Below are 23,409 nucleotides of genomic sequence, written 5' to 3'. Positions count from 1 at the left end.
AATGGTTAGTGTATATAAGTGTTGTCACGATACTGGAATTTGCTACTGAAATATTAAAAAGAAATTTCCCGCTAACATTTAAGCGCCGTTGAGCACGTTCTAAAGCAGTGCTTTAACAGAAACATGAAACTCAACAGAAATGACTGCGAACGTCATCAGTTCACTGCTCTTTACCACTGTTTATCAAGTGTTAACTCAGATACAGGGACACTAGAGTGTTTTAATTTCTCGAAGACCAGTTGATTCATCAGTGAATTGTTCCTATGTCAGCTCATAGACAGACCAGTTGATCTTCGCAGCTTTAAAACACTCCAGTGTCCCTGTATCTGTGTTTGCACTTACTGAAGTGCGGTGAACTGATGACCTTCACGGCCAATCACAGTCATTTCTGTTGAGCCTGTGAACACAATGGCAAATCAGCGATGTTTAGGAACATGCTCAACAGCGCTCAAAAGTGAGCGGGAAATAGACGCCTAGTGTTGTCAGTATCGTGACAACACTAGTGTATGCTCCATCAGCTGTTTTCATTTCTGTCAGCTTCACATTTAATTGATAAACTATTACTGCTCATAACAATGTTTTGTGTCTATTTTTATGTTAATAAAATGGAAATTATGTAAGAATATGCAAATGTTTTAATAAATTATGTACAGTACAATTATATTTCTAATATTTACTCTCTTTTAGTTTAGTTAGAGACCTGCTGGAGCTTTTTTTTACACAAGTTTTTTTTAAACAAGTGGTTCTTATTAGAATTTTCATAGTATTTTGTGTGTGTGCGCGTGTGTGTGTGCGTGTGTGTGTGTGTTCAGTGTTTGAGCTCCTACACTCAAAATCATTCCACATAAATCCAATGATTTTCTTGCAAAATTCTGCACAAAAACAAAAAAAACACATGTTCTGTCTGGTCCTACTCATAACTCTTTCTGCATGATCTGATTGTGTTGATTAATCTGTAAGCGGATGAGTTCATGTCTGCTTACTCTTCCTCTTATAGTTGTGGGTGTAAATAACATCAACTGGCAGACCAACGCCATGTTTCGGCCCTTCGTGGAGATCAACGCCATCGGTCCACATCTGGCAGACAAGAAACGCAAGTTTAGCACCAAAACCAAGAATAACAACTGGTCTCCGAAATACAACGAAACATTCCAGTAGTGAGTATTGTTTGTTTTCATGTTTCTGAAAGTTTATTTGTATTTTTAGGGATGTAATAATTCATTGAACTCACAATTCGAGTCACGATTTTGATTTCATTATTCAATATTCTCATTACTTTTTTTATGAAAAAGGTTTGAGGACAGTAAATGAAAATATTTCTTTTAAAAATATATATTTTATTTTATTTTTTTAATAATTGCTGCACATTTCTTTGAGAAACTGAAATATGACAGTGCATAACAAAAAGCCCAGTGTAATATTTCATTTAAACTAATAAACTAAAATAAAAAAGTATAATAAGACTACACCATTTTAAAAAGTCCAAATAAATGAGAAAATTTATCTACGAAAAACATTGAAAATGTTTAATAATACCTACTATATTTTTAAAATATTATTTGTTATCAATCACATTAAAAATAAACGTTTGTATTTACATAATATATATATGTGTGTATTTTGTATATTTATTATGTAGATATAAATGCATGCATATATATATATATATATATATATATATATATATATATGTATATTTGATAAAACCTTTATTTATCTTTAGATATAAAATACACATGCATATAATAAAAATTATTTATACATTTAAATATCTATGTAAATATATCAGTTTTTTATAGTTCCATTTTTTATGCATGTGTGTATATGTAATGCACAAATAAGCATAAAAACGACACCATACACACTTACATTAGGCAAGTTTACTTCATTTATGTGGCACATTTCTTACACAGTGGCAATTCAAAGTGCTTTACACACTCTGTCACTTAGGTGGTACCTTTTTAATAGGTACACATTTGTACTTACAGGGTCCATATTGGTACCTCAAAAGTATATATTAGTACCTACAAATTTGAAGAGGAACACTTTTTTACTTTTTAGGTACTAATATGCACCTTTGAGGTATTAAAATGGACCTTTTAGTTACAAATTTGTACCTTTTGTAAAGGTACCACCCCAGTGGTTTATTTCTTAGAGTGCATAAACAGGAGTAAAAGAGACATGTATAAGAACACAAAAACAAATAATATTAAAAAACAGATTAAAATGTGTTAAAACAGGTTATAAAAGAATGAAAAAGAAAAGAAAGACATAATAGTGCAATCTGTATGACATAAAACAGTGCTCATTTAGTAAAGGCACAGCTAAACAGATGTGTTTTCAGTCTTGATTTTAATGTGCATAATGTTGGAGCACATCTGATCATTTCTGGAAGCTCGAGTGGCGAGTAGCTTGTATATAAAAACAAGCTTTTATTTTAGATGTGATTAGTCTTTGGATATTTTAATGAAAATAAATAATACATATTGTGCCTTTAATCCTTAACAAGGGTGTTTTTATCAAGTAAAAATATAGTAGAAATTGGGAAGTAGTATTGTAACTCAAAATAACATGTTGTCTATGTGAATATATTCCAACATTTTATTAATTCCAGCAATTAAAAGCTGAATTTTCAACATCATAGTTTTCAGGGTCACATGATCCCTCAGAAATCCCTCTACTATGGTGATCTACTGCTCAAGAATAGTTTCTAAATATTTATCTATATTAAAAACCATTGTGGCTCAGTGGTTTAGCACTGTCGCCTCACGACAAGAAGGTCACCGGTTCAAGCCCCGGCTGGGCCAGTTGGCATTTCTGTGTTTGGATGTTCTCCCTGTGTTGGCGTGGGTTTCCTCCAGGTGCTCCAGTTTCCCCAACAGTCCAAACACATGCGCTATAGGGGAACTGAATAACTAAATTGTCTGTAGTGTGTGAGTGTGAATGTGAGAGTTTATGGGTGTTTCCCAATACTGGGTTGTGGCTGGAAGGGCCTCCGCTGTGTAAAACATATGCTGAATAAATTGGCTGTACATTCCGCTGTGGCAACCCCTGGTGAGTAATGTTAATATTATATATGCGACTGTCTTGCTATGAGGCGACAGTGCTAACCACTGAGCCTCATGTTAATGTCATTCATTCCTTTTCTTTTCGGCTTAGTCCCTTTATTAATCTGACCAACTTATCCAGCATATTTCATCTCATCTCATTCATACTCATACACTACGGACAATTTAGCCTACCCAATTCACCTGTACTGCATGTCTTTGGACTGTGGGAGAAACCGGAGCCCCCGGAGGAAACCCACGTGAATGCGGGGAGAACATGCAAACTCCACATAGAAACACCAACTGACCCAACCAAGGCTTGAACCAGCGACCTTCTTGCTGTGAGGCGAGGTTCATGAGTAAATGATGGCGTTTCTGTGTGGAGTTTGCATGTTCTCCCCGTGTTGGCGTGGGTTTCCTCCGGGTGCCCCGGTTTCCCCCACAGTCCGAACACAAGCACTATAGATGAATTGGATTTACTAAATTGGCTGTAGTGTATGAGTGTGTGTGAATGGATGAATATGGGTGTTTCTCAGTACTGGGTTACACCTGGAAGGGTATCCGCTGCAAAAACATATGCTGGAATAGTTGGCGGTTCATTCCGCTGTGGTGAAAGAGCCGCAAGAAAATGAATGTATGAATGAAAACTATTGTGCAGCTTTCTATTCCGTTGTGTTTGATTCTGAATTTCAACAGAACATTAATTTGAACTACCTTATTTTGCAACATAATAAATGTCAATTTAGTGTGTCCCTGCTAAATATTAAACATTATAACGGTGGTTTATATCAGAGAACTTTTTGATAACATGACTAAAATGATTGATAAGAACTGAATGTGAATCTCACAGCACTTATATTACTGAAAATGACATCCCAGCGACTAGTAAGCTGATATAGAGTCATTGTTTGATACGTGACCACTATTACTCCCTCCATAATTGCACATTTCACCAAACCATTTTCTCCTAAATTAAAAAGTTTCACAGAAAGAAATAAAACGATCAATTTCTAATACATAGAGCTGAATACCACCTTATTCTATCTTCCAACCATTCTCAAATCGAACCCTATTGCTTGTGATATAAATGATTCACGTCTGACTGTAAATACAGCATTAGACATCAGCAGTCGTCCTGTTTTTTTCAGCGCTGACGCTGAAGGATGGCATTTAAGCTGCTTAAACACACTTGAATAACAGCAGAGAAAGCAGCCATCCGACTGGAGATTTACTTCTGACAGCCTCATTTGAAGCCCTTGTTGAGGAAAAGATAATTAAGAAAGGCTTTCTAGAAATAAAGACCTGCATGTTTCAATGGAGTTCCGTGCCGACGAGTAATGTATGATTGAAGCTCGGCGCAAACTCAATGACACACTGAATTAACCTCTCTTTTAGAGCGCACGTAAAATAGCATGAACTCAAAAACCACCTTTGGATATTAAGGGCCTTTTAGCTTAATGGAGTCTCAAGCCGGTTTTGTGTGGAATCATAAAGAGCTCCTGCGTGCTGCTTTTCAGTGAGTCTGAGAGATGTAAATATTGTGTTGATAAAACAGGCTTGTGCATTCATGCATTGGACTAATATTTGTGTGTTTGTTTATGCTGGTTGATGTGACCGTCGTCTCAGATTTTATGAAAACCTACAGTGGTTGAAGTTTTCTTAGGGCCTACTCACACTATGCCATCCGTACCGTGCCCAGGCCCGTTTCCCGGATCGTTTGAGAAGTGTGAGTGCGCTGAATCGGGCTCAAGCACGGTTCACTTGGTCGGCCCTGGCCCGGTTGGAAGAGGTGTGCCTGAGCGCGGATCACTTGGGCTTTGGCGCGGTACGCTTGTGTGTGAGTGCAAAACGCGCCAAAGCCCGAAACTGAAAGCGAGACGTGACTTTTAAGGGGTTGTTTGATATGGATTTATTAATCATTCTTACTGTTCAGTGATCGCAAACTGCCGTCGTTTATTAAAGACGAGAACTCCTCACTGCACGACAGCTGCACCTTCAGCAGACCTCCTCATTCCAGCAGCACGAGAGCTTTATGATTGTTTATGAGCGCCAAAAGTGGCGGATCTGTCCGGTGAAATATCTGACTGCGTGTCGCCGCATCCCTAAGGACTGTTTGGCGAAATATTTGACTGCATGTCACTGCAAAACAAACGACTGAAAGGATATAACTAGAGAAATCTCCACTGTGCTACTGGGTGAGAGCGTATGGCAAGCCGTTTTAGCATTTAAACCTTGTTCTGACTATCCATAAATATATTTAGAGATATCTCTAATTATATTTTGACTAGTCATAATTATAATTCGACTAGTCAGATTGGAAATATCTGCAAATATATTATGACTGACTAGTCATATTCCTCCATTGACTTCCATTGAAAAATATTTGCAGATATCTCTAAATAAGTTTTGACTAGTCACAATTGTAATTAGAGACATCTCCAAATGAATTTTGACTAGTCAAAAATCCAATTCAAGATATCTACAACTGTAATTCGACTATTAGTAAATTAATCAGAGATATCTTCAAATATATTTGTAAATATCTCTAAATATGACGAATTAAAGATATCTCCAAATGCAGTTTCTTCGCTTCTGTTTTGCTTTTCCTGAACACTTCCGGGATGTACAAGTGGCTCAAACTCGCTCATTTTGAGGCAGGAACCGGCGGACGTGCAACAACTTTAACTATGAGGTAAACACTAGGGATGTAACGGTATTGTAAATACCGTCATACCGCAATATTATTTTTTTTCGATATTACCGAAGTCGCATGACTCGGTAAAACTATAGGTCTTCTGAGAAAATTTGCTCAGGCGAATGAAGCGAACGGGACGTAGCTGAAACTTCATTTCCCATCAGCCCCGGCGTGGCCATAATCCTTTGCGGTCTGTTGTCGCTACAGATCCAGTAATGCGAAAATGGAGTGTGCTGCTAGTAGCGGAGATGAAAAAAAGATGGAAATGATAGAACCTAAAGCGGGTGTTGTCGCCGCGCGCGTGCTGAATAGCGGTGCTGTCGCGCGCGTTCTGATCAGCTGTGTTGTGGCGCGCGTTCTGATCAGCTGTGTTGTGGCGCGCGTATTGTAAAGCGCCGAGGGGGGGTTGAGCGCGCATATTCAAGAGAGGTGTTGTCGCGCGCCTACTGAAGGGCTGGATTGGACGGAGGTTGTGTCGCGTCGCGGGGGCACTTTTGATCGTTTTGGAAGGGCATTTTCTATCCAAGACTAAAAAGGGCATGTGCACTGCACAGGTTGAGCCCTATGTGTGCACGTGCCTGCAAGTTGGGGAATACGACTAATAACAGTCATGGGGACTGCAGAAACACAGCACACTGTTCAGATTGATGCAGACATTGACTTGTACCGCAAAGAGATCTCTATCTCACTCATGGTTTGTCTTCTCAAGTGGTGGAAAGACAATGCACAACGTTACCCACTGCTGTCAACATGGGCCAAGTCATATCTCTCTTGTCCCAGAAACCTCAGTCCCAAATGAGAGGGGTTTTTTCTGTTGCAGGGGACATTGTAAATACCCAGAGATACCAGCTTTTACCAGATTATAATTATATGATAATTTTCCTTTAAACCCATCTCTACCTAAGTGAGTGAGTGATTAAATGTTGAATGTGATGAGTTTTCAACAATACTAAATTGAAACTTTATTTTTTTACATGGTTTAATAATTTTTTGTTATTAAAATTGAAGTTAGTGTTTCAAAGCTTACAGATAGATGACTAATTTGTATGTCATTGACACTTTTGGCACTTTTTTGGAGTATTTTCAAAAGTTTTTTTTTCCTGTAAATGATTCAATAAATACCGTACCGTGACATTCATACCGAGGTATTACCGTACCGTGAAATTCTGATACCGTTACATCCCTAGTAAACACAAAACAAAACTTTCCATCCGGAGCTCCTTCACGGGACTCCACACTTGTAAACAATCACTCGCGCCATTCGCGCGGTTCTCGGTCCTGCCCAGACTCGTCAGCGCTACCAAGCCGACCAATCACAGGGCTTACGCTACGCGTCGTTGCGACGTGTAGTTACATTTTTTGAGAGGTGCACGTCAGTGACGGCCACGGCGAAGGGCTATGTGTCAGCGCCGTAGCATACGCCAGCGTTTGACGCAGAAGTATAAATCAGCCTTTAGAGAGTTTATGTCATAAAATGGGGGATTTTTAGCTCCATCTTCAATGAAATACGGTGTTTTATTGAGAATGTTTACTGATAGCATTGTGACTAGTGATGAGAATCAGCACCTCCAAGTCCAAGGCCATGGTGCTCCACTGGTAAAAATTGGTTTGCCATCTCCAGGTTGAAGGAAAGTCCTCACCCCAGGTGGAGGAGTACAAGTATCTCGGGGTTTTGTTCACGAGGGAGGGAAGGATGAACGTGATTGACAGGCAGACTGGTGCAGTGGCAGCAGTAATGCGCTTGATGTACCGGTCTGTTGTGGTGAAGAAGGAGCTGAGCCGAAAGGCAAAGCTTTTGATTTACCAGTCAATCAACGTTCCTACCCTAACCTATGATCATGAGCTTTGGGTCATGACCGACAGGTCAAGATCTCGGATACAAGTAGCCGAAATGAGTTTCCTTCGAAGGGTGGCAGGGCGCACTCTTGTGGATAGGGTGAGGAGCTCTGACACTCGGGAGGAGCTTGGAGTAGAGCTGCTGCTCCTCCACATCGAGAGAAGTCAGCTGAGGTGGCTCGGGAATCTGTTTCGGCGAGACACTGCTTGCTGCAAAGCTGCTTGGGCTCCAATGAGGGGGAGCTTGAGCTCCAACTCCTCCTCCTACAAGCTGTTTTAATGCGTACACCCAACTCACCCCTAACCCCAACCCTAGAAGTGTAAAAGAAGTGCAAGGAAGGAGGAGCTGGAGCTCAATCTCCCCCTTGCTGGAGCTCAGCTCTGCAGTGAGCACCTCTTGGTTTCGGCTGCCTCCTGGAAGCCTACCTAGGGAGGTGTTCCAGGCATGTCCCACCTGTAGGAGGCCCTGAGGAAGACCCAGGACACGCTGGAGGGACTATGTCTCTCAGCTGGCCTGGGAACACCTCGGGATCCCCCCAGAGGAGCTGGAGGAAGTGTCTGAGGAGAGGGAAGTCTGGGGTTCTCTCCTAAGACTGCTTGCTCCGCGACCCGACCCCGAAAAAGTGGCAGAAAATGAATGAATGAAAGAAATGTGACTAGTAAATGCTATTTAAAAACTGCACACAATACCTTCATCACATTTATTTAACATAAAACAATAAAGTAGTCCCTAAAAACTGTGTTTTTTCAACTAATTTTAAATAGGTAGTTCGAACGAGTAGCAAACATTTTTGTCTGAGTGACACTGTAGCCTCACAGCAAGAAGGTTGCTGGCTCAAGTCCCGACTTGGCCAGTTCACCCCGTGTTGGTGTGGGTTTCCTCCAGGTGCTCCCCCACAGTCGAAACACATGCACAACAGGTGAATTGGTTAAGCTAAATTGGCCATAGTGGGCACAAGGTGGCGCAGTGGGTAGCACATTCACCTCACAGCAAAAAAGTCGCTGGTTCGAGCCTCAGCTGGGTCAGTTGGCATTACTGTGCAAGTTTGCATGTTCTCCCCATGTTTGCGTGGGTTTCCTCCGGGTGCTCCGGTTTCCCCCACAAGTCCAAAGACATGTGGTACAGGTGAATTGGGTAAGCTTAATTTGACCGTAGTGTATGTGTGTGTGTGTGGATGTTTCCCAGTGATGGGTTGCAGCTGAAAGGCCATCCGCTGCATAAAACATGTGCTAGATAAGTTCGGGGTTTGACCCCAGATTAATAAAAGGACTAAACTGAAAAGAAAATGAATGAATGAAATTGGCCATAGAGTATGAGTGTGTGCGTGAATGAGTGTGTATGGGTGTTTCCCAGAACTGGATTGTTGCTGGAAGGGTAAAACATGCATAAAACACATACATAAAGTTGGCAGTTAATTCCACTGTGGCAACCCCTAATAAATAAGGGTAAAAGGCAAATGAATGTTGAATTAGATGTCTCTATAGAAGTATTTTTTCCAACAAGTAAAAGTTTTGTAAAAAAAAAATCTATTTTCCAACAAGTAAAAGTTTTGTAAAAAAATAAATATATATTTTTTTTAATTTCAGTTAATCAGTTTAAATAATAATAATATTTTAATAACAAAATAATAATACTAGCCCCCTTTATTTTATTTATTTATTTTTTGCCACAGAACAAACTCCTGTTGTCAGCACTTAGTATCTTCGTACGAATACTAGTTTTTATTTTCAAAATAACTAGTAAAATGTTATGTACTGTCATTGTGGGAAGGACAAAATAAAATACAATATTAGAAATTAGTTTAATTATGTGTTGGAAAAAAAAACTTCTCTCCATTACACATCACTTGCGAAATGAAAAAATAATTCAAATAGGGAATCGTTTTGTCTCCAACTGTACATGCAACATCATTTGTGTTTATAAACAGCTTAATCCCAGAATGTTTGTTTAACCCTTGTGTGCATTTTTAATATTGGATATTTATGGGTAATTTTGAGTCTTAATTTGGTCACAACTTTTTCTGTGTTACAGCACATGCAATGATTTTTTGGTGTAAAATCTTATTTTGACACATATTTTGGGGAAATGCTTTGAAAGAAAAAACTTAACAATACACTCAAATTGACTACCCTTTAGTTATGTTGGTGGTTGTTTTTGCCCTATTGACCATTTACAATTACATTTTTACAATGACATTGAAAGTCATGACAGCATATAATCATGCATTCTTGCTGGTTTTCCCTGTTGGGAAGAGTTACAACTTGTAATGCTTACTGTTGATCATCAATTGCACTGTAAAAAAGCTTATTTTCTGGCTTTTATATGGAGTTACTTGGAGTATAGTGTGTGCGTGCGTTGTGTAAGTCAGAGAGAGAGAGTGTAAGAGAGACCTTTGCACACCTTGACATATCTGAGAAAATCAAAATAAGCCCCTCAGCTATCAGAACACAGTAAACACAGCGAGTGTATTCATGCACCAACACTATAATCTGCTGTTTTACTCTATAGTACTCCATATAAAAGCTAGAAATGTTTTTTGCACAGGCCTATCTAAAGGGTTAATGCTGCCAACTGATGATCAACAGTAAAAATGACAAATTGTACCTCTTCCCAACATGGAAAACCACAACCAATCAAGAGTGCATGATGGTGTCATGGCGTTGCAATCAAAAAATGTCATTATGATGGAAGTCAATAGGGCAAAAACAGCCACCAACCTAACCAAAGTGTTAATAGTTAATCACTAAGGCCAGTTTGATGTGGCTTGTTATTAATGATGTTGTGGTGATTTCTCCATCCAGTGTGCTGAGTAATGAGCACGGCCCCGAGGCCTACGAGCTCCACATCTCCGTGAAGGACTACTGCTTCGCCCGAGAGGACCGAATCATCGGCATGACAGTCCTGCAGCTCCGAGAACTGGCCGAAAAGGGCAGTCTGGGCGCCTGCTATCCGCTCATCAGGAGCATCAGCATGGACGAGACCGGCCTGACCATCATGAGAATACTCTCGCAAAGGACCAACGACGAAGTGGCCAAAGAGTTCGTACGTCTCAAAACAGACACGCGGTCGGCCGAGGAAGTGTCGTAAAGAAGAGGAAACGCGGAGGAAAAAAATAAGCGGAGGGTGCAAGACGGTTGTGTTTGTTTTTGTGCATGTGTGTAAAACATCTGTCGGAATGTTCATTTTAAAAATACAAGTACGTACAAAAAAAAGTGTTTACCTACCGTATGCTCTCTATCAAATATTATATTCTACAGAGTTATGTTCAAGAGACGTTGAATACAGTTACTTTTTTTTTTTTGTATGACGATTAGTTTTTTTGAACAGATATATTGTATTTGTTCAGATAAAGTGCCAAACCTGATGAGTCGAAAAAAAAAGATTAAAAAAACAAAAAACACACAATAGATTAAACACAAGCGCGTATGAGTTATTGGTGAAGTTGGTATCTTTCTAAATTTGCTCGATTCTTTTGTCCGGTGTATATCATCCTCTCTTCGAGTGTGTAGCGGGTTTTGTTTGTCTTTTCATTCTCCCACTCTCAGCCGGGCTCCTTGGTGTCGAAATGTCATCAAAAAGCATGCTATAATACACGTCAAAGAATGAAAATCGATTAGTTGTCAATTGATTAGATGTCAAACATCAAGCTGACGTCAAAAATCGATTAAAGGCCAATCCTGTAATCAATTTTTGACGTTTTTTTGAAACCAATATTAGATGTCAATTTGATGTCGTTTTGACATCAAGTTAGTTCACATGCATTGTAGGTAGGGCTGGGCGATATGGCAAAAATGCAATCTCAATAATTATTTTCCATATTGAACGATAAGGATATATATTTGGATATAAGTTGTTAATGCTTCAAGATTTAAAATAAAATCTCAACAGTAGCTATGTTTCTATCCACCTATTTTATGCGCATAAAAAAACAGTTGATGGAAATGCGCATTAAATACTCATGCGCCTAACTGGGTTGGATAAACTTTTTATTCGATAAGAGAAGATGCGCATAAACTGCGATGGAAACACTTTTACCGCACAAACTCCAGCATGCGCATTAAAAAGGTCATGTGATTTTGTTGAAAGATTGTGAAGATCATGTGATGCTTAAAATGTGTGTGACTGGACAAAACTTCAGGCTGTGCACATTATAAAACATCTGAAATCTTGTTTTGGTCATTATAAAATGCCTTACCGTTTCAGTAGTAATGTTATTATATTATTAATGACCTCCAGAATCAAGAGCGCCTGACACCTTCAAACGCCACTGCGCGCTCACTGCTTGTCAGGATTGTCTTCTGATGCGCATTCATTTAGAGAAGATTGATGCAGCTTCTCCTACTGCGGCAAATGCAGTTTTTACTGTTGATATTAGACGCCAGTTAATCAGGAAGTGACGATTTTGTTCGCTTTGACTCGTTGGATGAAAACGCTGCTTCATTCACACAAATTTTATGCGATAATCCAGTTTTGCGCATAAAGTTTATTTGCATTTTTGGATGGAAACATAGCTAATGACTGAAGCCACAAAAATTATAGGATCCATTAAATGGCATAACCAGGAGTGGATTTAAGGCGTATTCACACTATGTACAGTTGTCTTGAACCGGGCCAAAGAACGCTTGTCCCCTCTCCCGTCTCCCCCGACAACCCGCACTTACATGGGCATGTTTACATCGTCGATGATGCGCTGTTCAGTAAGCGCTTTTGCTTAGCACAGTGGAGATTCCTTTAGTTATATCGCTGTAGTCGTTTGATATGCAGTGATGCAGTCAGATATTTCGCCGAACAGATCAGCCACTTTTGACGCCCATAAACAATCATGAAGTCCTCGTGCTGCAGGAATTAGGAGGTTTGAAGGCACAGCTGTGGTGCAGTGAGGGGTTTGCGTCTTTAATAAACTACGGCAGTTTGCGTTCATTAAACAGTGAAAATAATTAATAAATCCATATCAAACAGTCCCTGAAAAGTCACGTCTCGCTATCAGTTTCGGACTCGGGCACGTTTTGCTCTCACACATAAGCGTACTGCGCCAAAGCCCAAGTGAACCGCGCCTGAGCCCAATTCAGCACACTCATACTTCTCAAATGATCCAGGAAACCGACCTGGGCACGGTTTGGATAGCATAGTATGAGTACATCCTTTTCTTCTTTTATGTAATATTTATTTATATTGCTGATTTCTTATATCACTAAATCTTCTTTTCAACATTTCAAATTAATGCAATCTCTACATTTTAAATTAGTTTTCCTAAATGAATTTACAACAAAATTATATATATATATATATATATATATATATATATATATATATATATATATATATATATATATATATATATATATGTATGTATGTATGTATGTATGTATGTATGTATATATATATATATATATATATATATATATATATATATAATGGATATTTTATTTTGTAATATTATTATTATTACATAACATTATTATAATAATTTTATATTTAATTCTATATTATATACTATTTAATTACAATAAAATTGTATTGGTTTAACTCTTACCATACAAAATATGGTAGAAAACGATGTACAATATAGTTTATAGGTATAATTTATACCTCTTGATATTTATTTTTGGGATTTCCTGAGGCCCTATGCAGCCGCTTATCTCGCTTATTAGTAAATCCGCCCCTGGGTATGACATATTTTGGTCCGATAAATTTTCAGTGGCTGAAAATTGGATACATCTCTAATATTAACACTCTTTTAGATTCTCATTGTAGCACATTTCTGCGGTCTGATTGGCTCTTATATGAATATAGAATAAAAAAGTCCAGAGCTTTTATCTCAATTCGATGCAATATTGTTTGTTGGCCCAGCCCTAATTGTATGGATACAAAATCCAGTGTAAATTTGGAATTGAAGCTTTCAGATGAATGAACTTTTCTTTCATTATAATACTTTTTGTATTGCTATTTTGGTGGTCAATGTGTTGACGTCAAGACTTTGACATCAAACCAATATGCATTATTGACCTGTTTTTGATGTGGTTTTGACATCAAGGTGCCCGCTGGGCTGTTTGTTTATTTGCGTTATTTATTTTCCTCACACACAGCACTGGTGGTGCATGTCTTGTTTTCTTGGTGATGTCTCTCCCGTGCGTTCGCAGTGACTGTGGGCATCGACTCGGACCCTCTCCCCTCCAACGTTTTGTATTTTGAGCCGACTTTAAAAAGAGACCATTTTTTTAAATGGCGATGACTGCTACGAATCTCTTCATAAGTGTTTGTAATTTTATAGTCGTTGACAACAATGAAAAACCACCTTGATGCTGGTCCGGGTGGGACGTTTTGTTTTCCGTTTGTTTCGTACGTTTAGTTTATTTACGTTTCCTTTTTTATCTTTTAAACCATAGGCTTTCGGCCTTTCTGAATTATCACTGTGAACATGGGCTCTGAAAGGCAAGCTTACATCACATTAGTTGACGGTTTGATATCATCTTTTTGTTTTGTTTTTTACTTTGATTCTAAAAAAAGGAGTGAGAAAAACTGCCAAAGTTATATGAAAATGTTCATACAAAAGCAATCCGCAATGTGTACGGAAATCAGTATATACTATGTACACGTGCTACAGACGGTACGTTCTGTTTTTAGTATTGCTGAATCATATGATTGTCGATGGGCCGGTTCAGAGTTTATTTGGGGATGATTTCTGTGAAGTTGTATTATCTGGTATGAACGTGGTAAATGTTGCTTCACAGAAGAGTCATATCGATCGCCGTCATCTCATTTATTTTTGTTTACAGAGAAAAAAGTTTAACATTTGGTATTTATGCAACATTCCTATGTATTGCACTGATGGCAAATTGTATGTCATGTAAATATATTTAGTGAGAAATTGTAACGAAGGTCTCCTTGTTTTGCATTTCGGTTTATCATTGAACATTCAGGGTTAAATGAGTTTCACAAATACATGTCCAAGTGACTGTAATTTAACATTAGGAACTATATTATATTATTTTAGTGATGTAATTGATGTACACTAGGGCTGCACGATGTATCGTTTCTGCATCTATATCGCAATGCACCCATTAGCAATAGTCACGTCGCGAGTTATGCAATTTTGAGTCTGAATTATAGATGACCATAAGCTATAAAGTTATATTTAATTATTCTATTTATACAGAGTTTAGACGATTTTTATTAGAATGTTTGTCTTGTTTCTTGCCCAAATATCTATTTATCAAAGCAAAAACAAGACTATTTTACTTGCCCCACTGAAAACAAAAAAAAAATTAATAATATCTAATCATATCTATATTCGGTATCTAATATCTAATAATATAATAATTTAGATATTTGGACTAGAAACAAGACAAAGTAAAGGAAAAATTTTTTTTTTTTTTTCATTGTGATTATTCAATTTCTGTTCCTGAATACTGTTACTCCCCAGAAAACCTGCTATTTAAACTATTTTATGAAAATATTCAGCCTGATCTCTCGGGGAAACATAAGTATTTTGTCAGTTTAGTGGCTAATTCGTACAAATTTGTACGAGTTCAGTCGTACAAAAATGTACGATTTTAAAATGGAGGTGTGGCACCCAACCCCGCCCCTAACCTCATCCATCATTGGATGATAAGCAAATCGTACTAAATTTTACGAACTAGATTATACAAATACATACGAATTAGCCACTAAGTCAAAAAGTTACGAATTGCTGTGATATATCTCATAAATTGTGTTATGAAATATCTCATAACACAATATTTATCGCAGAAAAATAAAGTATTGCAATATCAGATTTTTCCAATATAGTGCAGCTCTACTATACATCTTCCAACCAAAATCATAGTATTTATTTTAACCTACATGATGCATAAATTGTTTTATTATGCTTATTAAAATTCTATTTTATAACAAACAAAATTAGAATATCACAATATCACTTTGAAAAGTTTTCAAAGAGAAACATTTAATTTTACTTTCACATGTTTTAATGTTGCATCATTAAGATCAAAATATTAAAGTAAATGGCTAAATATGTTATAGTAAATATTAGGGTTGTGCGATTAATCGAAATCAAATCAAAATGTTGCGATTAACTAATCGCATGAGGCTGCGATATGAAATACATACAGTTGAAGTCAGAATTATTTGCCCCCCTTTGATTTTTTTTTTCTTTCTTTTTTTAAATATTTCCGAAATTATGCTTAACAGAGCAAGGAAATTTTCACAGGATGTCTGATAATATTTTTTCTTCTGGAGAAAGTCTTATTTGTTTTATTTCAGCTAGAATAAAAGCAGTTTTTAATGTTTTAAACACCATTTTAAGGTCAAATTTATTAGCCCTTTTAAGCTAAATTTGTTTTCGATAGTCTACAGAACAAACCATCGTTATACAAAAACTTGCCTAATTACCCTAACCTGCCTAGTTACCCTAATTAATCTAGTTAAGCCTTTAAATGTCACTTTAAGCTGTATAGTAGTGTCTTGAAAAATATCTAGTCAAATATTATTTACTGTCATCATGACAAAGATAAAATAAATCAGTTATTAGAAATGAGTTATTAAAACTATTATGATTAGAAATGTGTTTAAAAAAAATCTTCTCTCCGTTAAACAGAAATTAGGGGAAAAAATAAACAGGGGGGCTAATAATTCTGACTTCAAATTTATGTGTAATTTCCCAGAGCAAATGCGTCACTGCCGCCTGTGTGTGATAGTCTTACTAGACAATTGAGTGAGCACACTTTCGATCTGCCCAATCAAAATTGCGCAACCGAAATATGCGGAACGCCCACAACAAAAAACAAACAAACAGGAAAGCGTGGACGAGTGGGATGATGACGCTTTAAAAGCATTAACAGACGAATTAATATAAAAAAGGACATTGGGAATATGGGAATAAAAGTCACAGACACCAAACAAAAACAAGTAATTTGTAAGAATTGTTGTCACAGCACGGTGAAACACAACAACCAGCACCTATAAAAGCACCACATGTGAACTGTGTTGCTTAAAAGTCAACTGTTTTTACAGTGACACTCAATCTGCTGGTTGCAAGCAACAGCAAAGTACAAATTCAGAGTTGTTTCAGCAATGTTAGTATGCTGAGTGTTGTGTATTTTTGTCATTATTATTTTTTGTTTTTATAATTATCTTCCTAATTTGAGTTAACTTGTTTACAGAAAGGTAAGGTCATTTTATTTGTGCTTACTGTTTGCTCTAGAGCAAAATGAGTGTTTCATTTCTGAATGCTTAACAACAAATTTGAATAAAAGGTTAATATATTTTCAGTTCCTTTTTTTAACTAACACTCACTGCATTTTAGCAGTAAGAAGCTACGATATTGGGCTGAAGCTTGGTTACAAAATTAAATCGCAAAACACATCGAAATCCCAACATCTGCAAACAAAAACAATGCAATTGAAAATATTTAAATATGCTACATATAAATCTGGTAAATATAATGGTCTAACTAAAAAGATAACTAAAGTGGTACCCATTTCTAAAATGCAACATTAAACAATAAAAATAAAACATAAAAAAAAATAAATAACAATATTAAAAAACTAAGAAGTTTGTTTTGAGAGTCTCTAAATATCTTATCCGCTTGTTAACTATGACGTCACACGAAGCGGCTTCCGGGTCCAATCGCTCTATTCAACTGTATGGGAAGACTCATGAAATGGTAATAATAAACGTTCACAAAGTGATTTAATACTTTTGAAGATCACAATCGTTATATATATATATATATATATATATATATATATACATACAGTATGTCCATGCCTAATATGCAATAGCCAGAAAGTGATATTTTTTTTTTTTATACATTTTTTAAGTTTTGATATTTGTTATGCAGCAAGCCCAGAGATTGTTGTGTACACTATGACTTTATATAAAATTAACTTTAATGTGTGATATGAATAAAAAGCGATCATAAATAATTTCTCAACTCAAATGAGTGGTGGCTTGGACCCAGAAACAGTATTATTACATACGTCACCACCTAACAAGCGGATAGAGAGTTAAACTATTTGCTTAAGTTAAAAAATAAGCATATTTCGATGTGGACACATATGCATTATGAATTCTAAAAGAACAAAGTCTTTAAACGTTTTAATAAAAATATGATAGTAGTAAATGTACATACCCAAAACATATAGACCATTTCAATGTGCTCATGTCATTGGACTATGAACATTCCCTGCTTGTTGTCAAAGTATTGAATAACTGTAACAAGAGGTAATTTATTTATATCTTAAATGTCAAAACAGCTTCCATAATATTATTTCTTAATATGTGGACCTTTTTGGATTCCTGGGAGCGATATGGAAGATAAAAATGTAATTCAGGAAATACATTAGGACCACTGTTATTGTTTAACATCCCTCAAAATGGTCTATAAAGTGGAGGGTGTGACCATTATATTGTTTTATTTACCTTATATCTAGTTGTTTATGCTTAGTAGTAGTTTTGGTGTGTTTCTTCATCTTTTTTGCCACAGGACTTCCACCATTACATCAGAATTATGAAGATGACATTATTTGCTGGCCCCAAAACAACAGTCTCATCACAGTAAGTGATACCAGGCTCTGAAAGCGACTGTTTTCTTATTAATAAAATAAAAAGTTTTGAACAGGCGGCATCAGTTCTTTAAAAACGCTGAGGGGAAGATACAAGCCATTTTGGCGCGCTGAAAATCCGGTCACGTGACTACTTCTTCGCGGCATTTGTTTGGCTTGTGGTGAAGACGCTGGGCTAGTTGTTCTAGCAGACAACAGGAAGAAAAATAACGCCCTCTACATGTATATTCACAAAAGCCCACGTCCCAAAACATACGGAACCCCGGAAGGGACGTAGTGGAGGAGAAAAAAAACGGGTGGGTAAAAAAAAAATAATGGGTGAAAGAAAAAAAATGGGTGGGAGGAAAATATATATTTCTAAGTTTTTTGCGTTCTCTCGCAAAGTTTTGCGTTCCCTCGCAAAGATGTTTTGCGTTATCTCGCAAAGATGTTTTGCGTTCCCTCGCAAAGATGTTTTGCGTTATCTCGCAAAGATGTTTTGCGTTCTCTCGCAAAGATGTTTTGCGTTCCCTCGCAAAGATGTTTTGCGTTATCTCGCAAAACTGTTTCTCCACAAACACTTCCTGTTCACTGCACTCACGTAAACCCTCCCGTTTTTGCCGAAATTCTCCCGTATTTTACCATTCTATCCCACTTTCTTTACATTACTGTGCGTATGCTACCTATGAACCAGTGAATGCATGTATAAGCGCTGACTGACAGACGCGCTTCGTACAATAAACTGATCCCAGATCAGCGTCTGTACACGCCATTTACAGAGGAGCGGGTGTATGTTTAAACAGACAAATACACTGAATAATATGAAGTTTCTAAAGTAATGGACTGCTTTCATTATAGATCTGTGCATTCTTACAGAGACACCTCTGTTATCAAACTAAACAAAACATGAGATTCATTTGCTGCGCACTTGTTTGATAACAGAAGTGTCCCTTTAAATGGCGCGTACAGACGCTGATCTGGGATCAGTTTATTGTATGGAGCGCGTCTGTCAGTCAGCGCTTAAACATGCATTCACTGGTTCAGAGGTTGCAAAGTGAAAGGCGACAATCAGCGCACAGTAAAGAAAGTGGGATAGAATAGTAAAATATGGGAGAATTTCGGCAAAAACGGGAGGGTTTACGTGAGTGCAGTGAACAGGAAGTGTTTGTGGAGAAACAGTTTTGCGAGAGAACGCAAAACATCTTTGCGAGGGAACGCAAAACATCTTTGCGAGAGAACGCAAAACATCTTTGCGAGATAACGCAAAACATCTTTGCGAGGGAACGCAAAACATCTTTGCGAGATAACGCAAAACATCTTTGCGAGGGAACGCAAAACATCTTTGCGAGATAACGCAAAACATCTTTGCGAGGGAACGCAAAACATCTTTGCGAGATAACGCAAAACATCTTTGCGAGGGAACGCAAAACTTTGCGAGAGAACGCAAAAAACTTAGAAATATATATTTTTCTCCCACCCATTTTTTTTCTTTCACCCATTTTTTTTTTTCACCCACCCATTTTTTTTCTCCTCCACTACGTCCCTTCCGGGGTTCCGTAATAACACACGGTAAGGCAGCAGCAGATATCTACGGAACCCCGGAAGGGACGTAGTGGAAAAAAATAATGGGTGAAAGAAAAAAAATGGGTGGGAGGAAAATATATATTTCTAAGTTTTTTGCGTTCTCTCGCAAAGTTTTGCGTTCCCTCGCAAAGATGTTTTGCGTTCCCTCGCAAAGATGTTTTGCGTTATCTCGCAAAGATGTTTTGCGTTCCCTCGCAAAGATGTTTTGCGTTCTCTCGCAAAACTGTTTCTCCACAAACACTTCCTGTTCACTTCACTCACGTAAACCCTCCCGTTTTTGCCGAAATTCTCCCATATTTTACTATTCTATCCCACTTTCTTTACTGTGCGCTGATTGTCGCCTTTCACTTTGCAACCTCTGAACCAGTGAATGCATGTTTAAGCGCTGACTGACAGACGCGCTCCATACAATAAACTGATCCCAGATCAGCGTCTGTACGCGCCATTTAAAGGGACACTTCTGTTATCAAACAAGTGCGCAGCAAATGAATCTCATGTTTTGTTTAGTTTGATAACAGAGGTGTCTCTGTAAGAATGCACAGATCTATAATGAAAGCAGTCCATTACTTTAGAAACTGTTTGTGCTCATTTAAGAGAAAATAAGCTGTTTAAAATAAAACATGCAGGACGGAGATGTTTCATATTATTCAGTGTATTTGTCTGTTTAAACATACACCCGCTCCTCTGTAAATGGCGTGTACAGACGCTGATCTGGGATCAGTTTATTGTACGAAGCGCGTCTGTCAGCGCTTATACATGCATTCACTGGTTCATAGGTAGCATACGCACAGTAATGTAAAGAAAGTGGGATAGAATGGTAAAATACGGGAGAATTTCGGCAAAAACGGGAGGGTTTATGTGAGTGCAGTGAACAGGAAGTGTTTGTGGAGAAACAGTTTTGCGAGAGAACGCAAAACATCTTTGCGAGGGAACGCAAAACAACTTTGCGAGAGAACGCAAAACATCTTTGCGAGGGAACGCAAAACATCTTTGCGAGATAACGCAAAACATCTTTGCGAGGGAACGCAAAACATCTTTGCGAGGGAACGCAAAACATCTTTGCGAGGGAACGCAAAACATCTTTGCGAGAGAACGCAAAACATCTTTGCGAGGGAACGCAAAACATCTTTGCGAGAGAACGCAAAACATCTTTGCGAGGGAACGCAAAACATCTTTGCGAGAGAACGCAAAACATCTTTGCGAGGGAACGCAAAACATCTTTGCGAGATAACGCAAAACATCTTTGCGAGATAACGCAAAACATCTTTGCGAGGGAACGCAAAACTTTGCGAGAGAACGCAAAAAACTTAGAAATATATATTTTCCTCCCACCCATTTTTTTTCTTTCACCCATTATTTTTTTTTTCACCCACCCATTTTTTTTCTCCCCCACTATGTCCCTTCCGGGGTTCCGTAGATATCACTATTTTCACTCTTGACTTATTATGGACTTTGAACGATCGCCGCCATATTGGAAAGGTCAAATTGACAGACGTGGCAAGCACCTGCTTTCTCATAGATATCAATTCACCTTAATGCTGATTATACAGAGTAAATGGGTTAAACGCTCTTGTAAATTACATTTATAGCAGGGTAAAAAATAACTAGGGTTGACTAATAATAATTAGTTTTTTTTAATGATGTTTGTTTTTTGTATAGTTAAATAATGAAAACCACAGATTTACCATGTTGTTGGTAAAAAAAAAAAAAAACAATGGTTTTACAAATAATATGTGCCAAAAAAAAAAAAAAAAAAACATGGTTAATTTTTGTAAGGGCTTTACAATACACCCAAAATCAAAAGTGTTTATAATATATTTGTCAATAATGTATTTAATTTTGATATCATAAACAAATGAAATGTTGACCTTTCTAAGATGGCGACGTAGCTGTGAATAATATGGCATGTCATGATTTTGCCAAATACGGGGCAGGATTAACATCTATGTTAATCTTTGAACATCATTCTGGTTGGAAAATGTAATTCATAACTATTCTCTACCCCTAAACCCAACCATTACTGTAAATTATTCCCAAAATCAGAGGGGAATAATAGTTGGATATCAATCATGCAGTAATGCATAAACCTAGACGTAGGCCTAAACTTAACATAAATTGTAAACATATCCCTTAATTCTGATTGGCTGATTGCATGTTGGTTCAGGATCAACATACAGTAGATGTTAATCCAGGAACATGTTCTACTTGGTGAAATCAGGTTGGCGAATATGAGTGGAATATAAGCATCTTGCCTCAAAGGATTTGCATCCTGTAGTTCCAGTGGTCTGAGTTCAGTTTACAGAAGGATAAAGGATGATCATATGAGCACCACCATTATTGGCAAACATATAAAAGAAAGTATTTTTTTTTACCTGAGGTGAAAGGTTTTCCAGAAATAAGCCTCTAATATCCAAAAAAATTTCTTTTGTTTTTTGTTATTATTTTAAGCAAAAGGTTAAACAATAATAACTTTTCCCCAGCCATCTTTTCTCATATTTACCAAGGGTGTCAATAAAAGTATGGCATGTGTAAATTATTCATTCATTTTCTTGTCATTAATTTCTAGTCTTTTTATCAATTCGGGGTCGCCACAGCGGAATGAACCGCCAACTTATCCAGCAAGTTTTTACGCAGCAGATGCCCTTCCAGCTGCAACTCATCTCTGGGAAACATCCACACACACATTCACACACTCACACACTACAGACAATTTAGTCTACCCAATTCACCTGTACTGCATGTCTTTGGACTGTGGGGGAAACCGGAGCACCTGGAGGAAACCCACGCGAACACAGGGAGAACATGCAAACTCCACACAGAAACGCCAACTGAGCCGAGGCTCGAACCAGCGACCTTATTGCTGTGAGGCGACAGCACTACCTACTGCGCCACTGCTTCGCCCTGTGTAAAATAAATGCTTTACAAAATGTGTTTACATGTATATTTTGTAAATAAATGTAATGATTAACATTTATTTTACATCTAAAAACACTTTAGAATACCTAAATTAAATAATATAAATAAATTAATATATTAGTAAGAAAAAACAGGTCAAATATCTAAGAAAAGTTAATATAGTTAATGAGTTATTAGTTTAAAGCTTTATTAATCTCCTTGAAGCAATTCATTCTGACATGTATAGTGCTTTAAATATAACACAAACGGCAAACTTAACATAATTATATTAATAATAACACTTAACATCAATTACATAAACAAAAACTATAATATAAAATAATAATAATGAAATTATATATCAATAGCACGTTCGTCTCACAGCAAGAAGGTCGCTGGTTTGAGTCCCGGCAGGGTCAGTTGGCATTTCTGTGTGGAGTTTGCATGTTCTCCCCATGTTGGCGTGGGTTTCCTCCAGGTGCCCCGGTTTCCCCAAGAGTCCAAACACATGCGCTATAGAAGAATTGATTAAACTAATTTGTGTGTGTGTGTGTGTGTGTGTGTGTGTGTGTGTGTGTGTGTGTGAATAAGTGTGTATAGGTGTTTCCCAGTACTGGGTTGCAGCTGGAAAGGTAATAAGTTGGCGGTTCATTCCGTTGTGGCGACCTCTGATAAATAAAGGGACTAAGCCGAAGGAAAATGAATGAAATCATTGATCATTCCTTATTGACACTCAGTATATTTGACCAAACTTTAACCAACTGTATCATTGAGAGAAACTGTTGTGTGTTTCTCCAGTGTGTATTT

The 23,409-nt window shown here is 37.5% G+C and overlaps 1 protein-coding gene across 7 annotated transcripts in view; it reads left to right on the top strand.

Annotated features, from left to right (window-relative positions):
• Positions 1-11,696, top strand: part of unc13c (unc-13 homolog C (C. elegans)) — a 321,746-nt gene extending 310,050 nt beyond the window's left edge. For all 7 annotated transcript variants that reach the window (XM_073930154.1, XM_073930152.1, XM_073930153.1 and 4 more), the window contains 2 exons: positions 998-1,157; positions 10,381-11,696. In XM_073930154.1, coding sequence (XP_073786255.1) covers positions 998-1,157; positions 10,381-10,666 — 446 coding nt within the window. In that variant the 3' untranslated portion in view covers positions 10,667-11,696. The remainder of the gene's footprint in view (positions 1-997; positions 1,158-10,380) is intronic.
• Positions 11,697-23,409: the final 11,713 nt, after the last annotated feature.

Source organism: Danio rerio, chromosome 18 (genome assembly GCF_049306965.1).
Source record: "Danio rerio strain Tuebingen ecotype United States chromosome 18, GRCz12tu, whole genome shotgun sequence".
NCBI lineage: Eukaryota > Metazoa > Chordata > Actinopteri > Cypriniformes > Danionidae > Danio > Danio rerio.
Note: the sequence above shows the minus strand (reverse complement) of the source record. Positions and strands in the feature narration are given on the sequence as shown.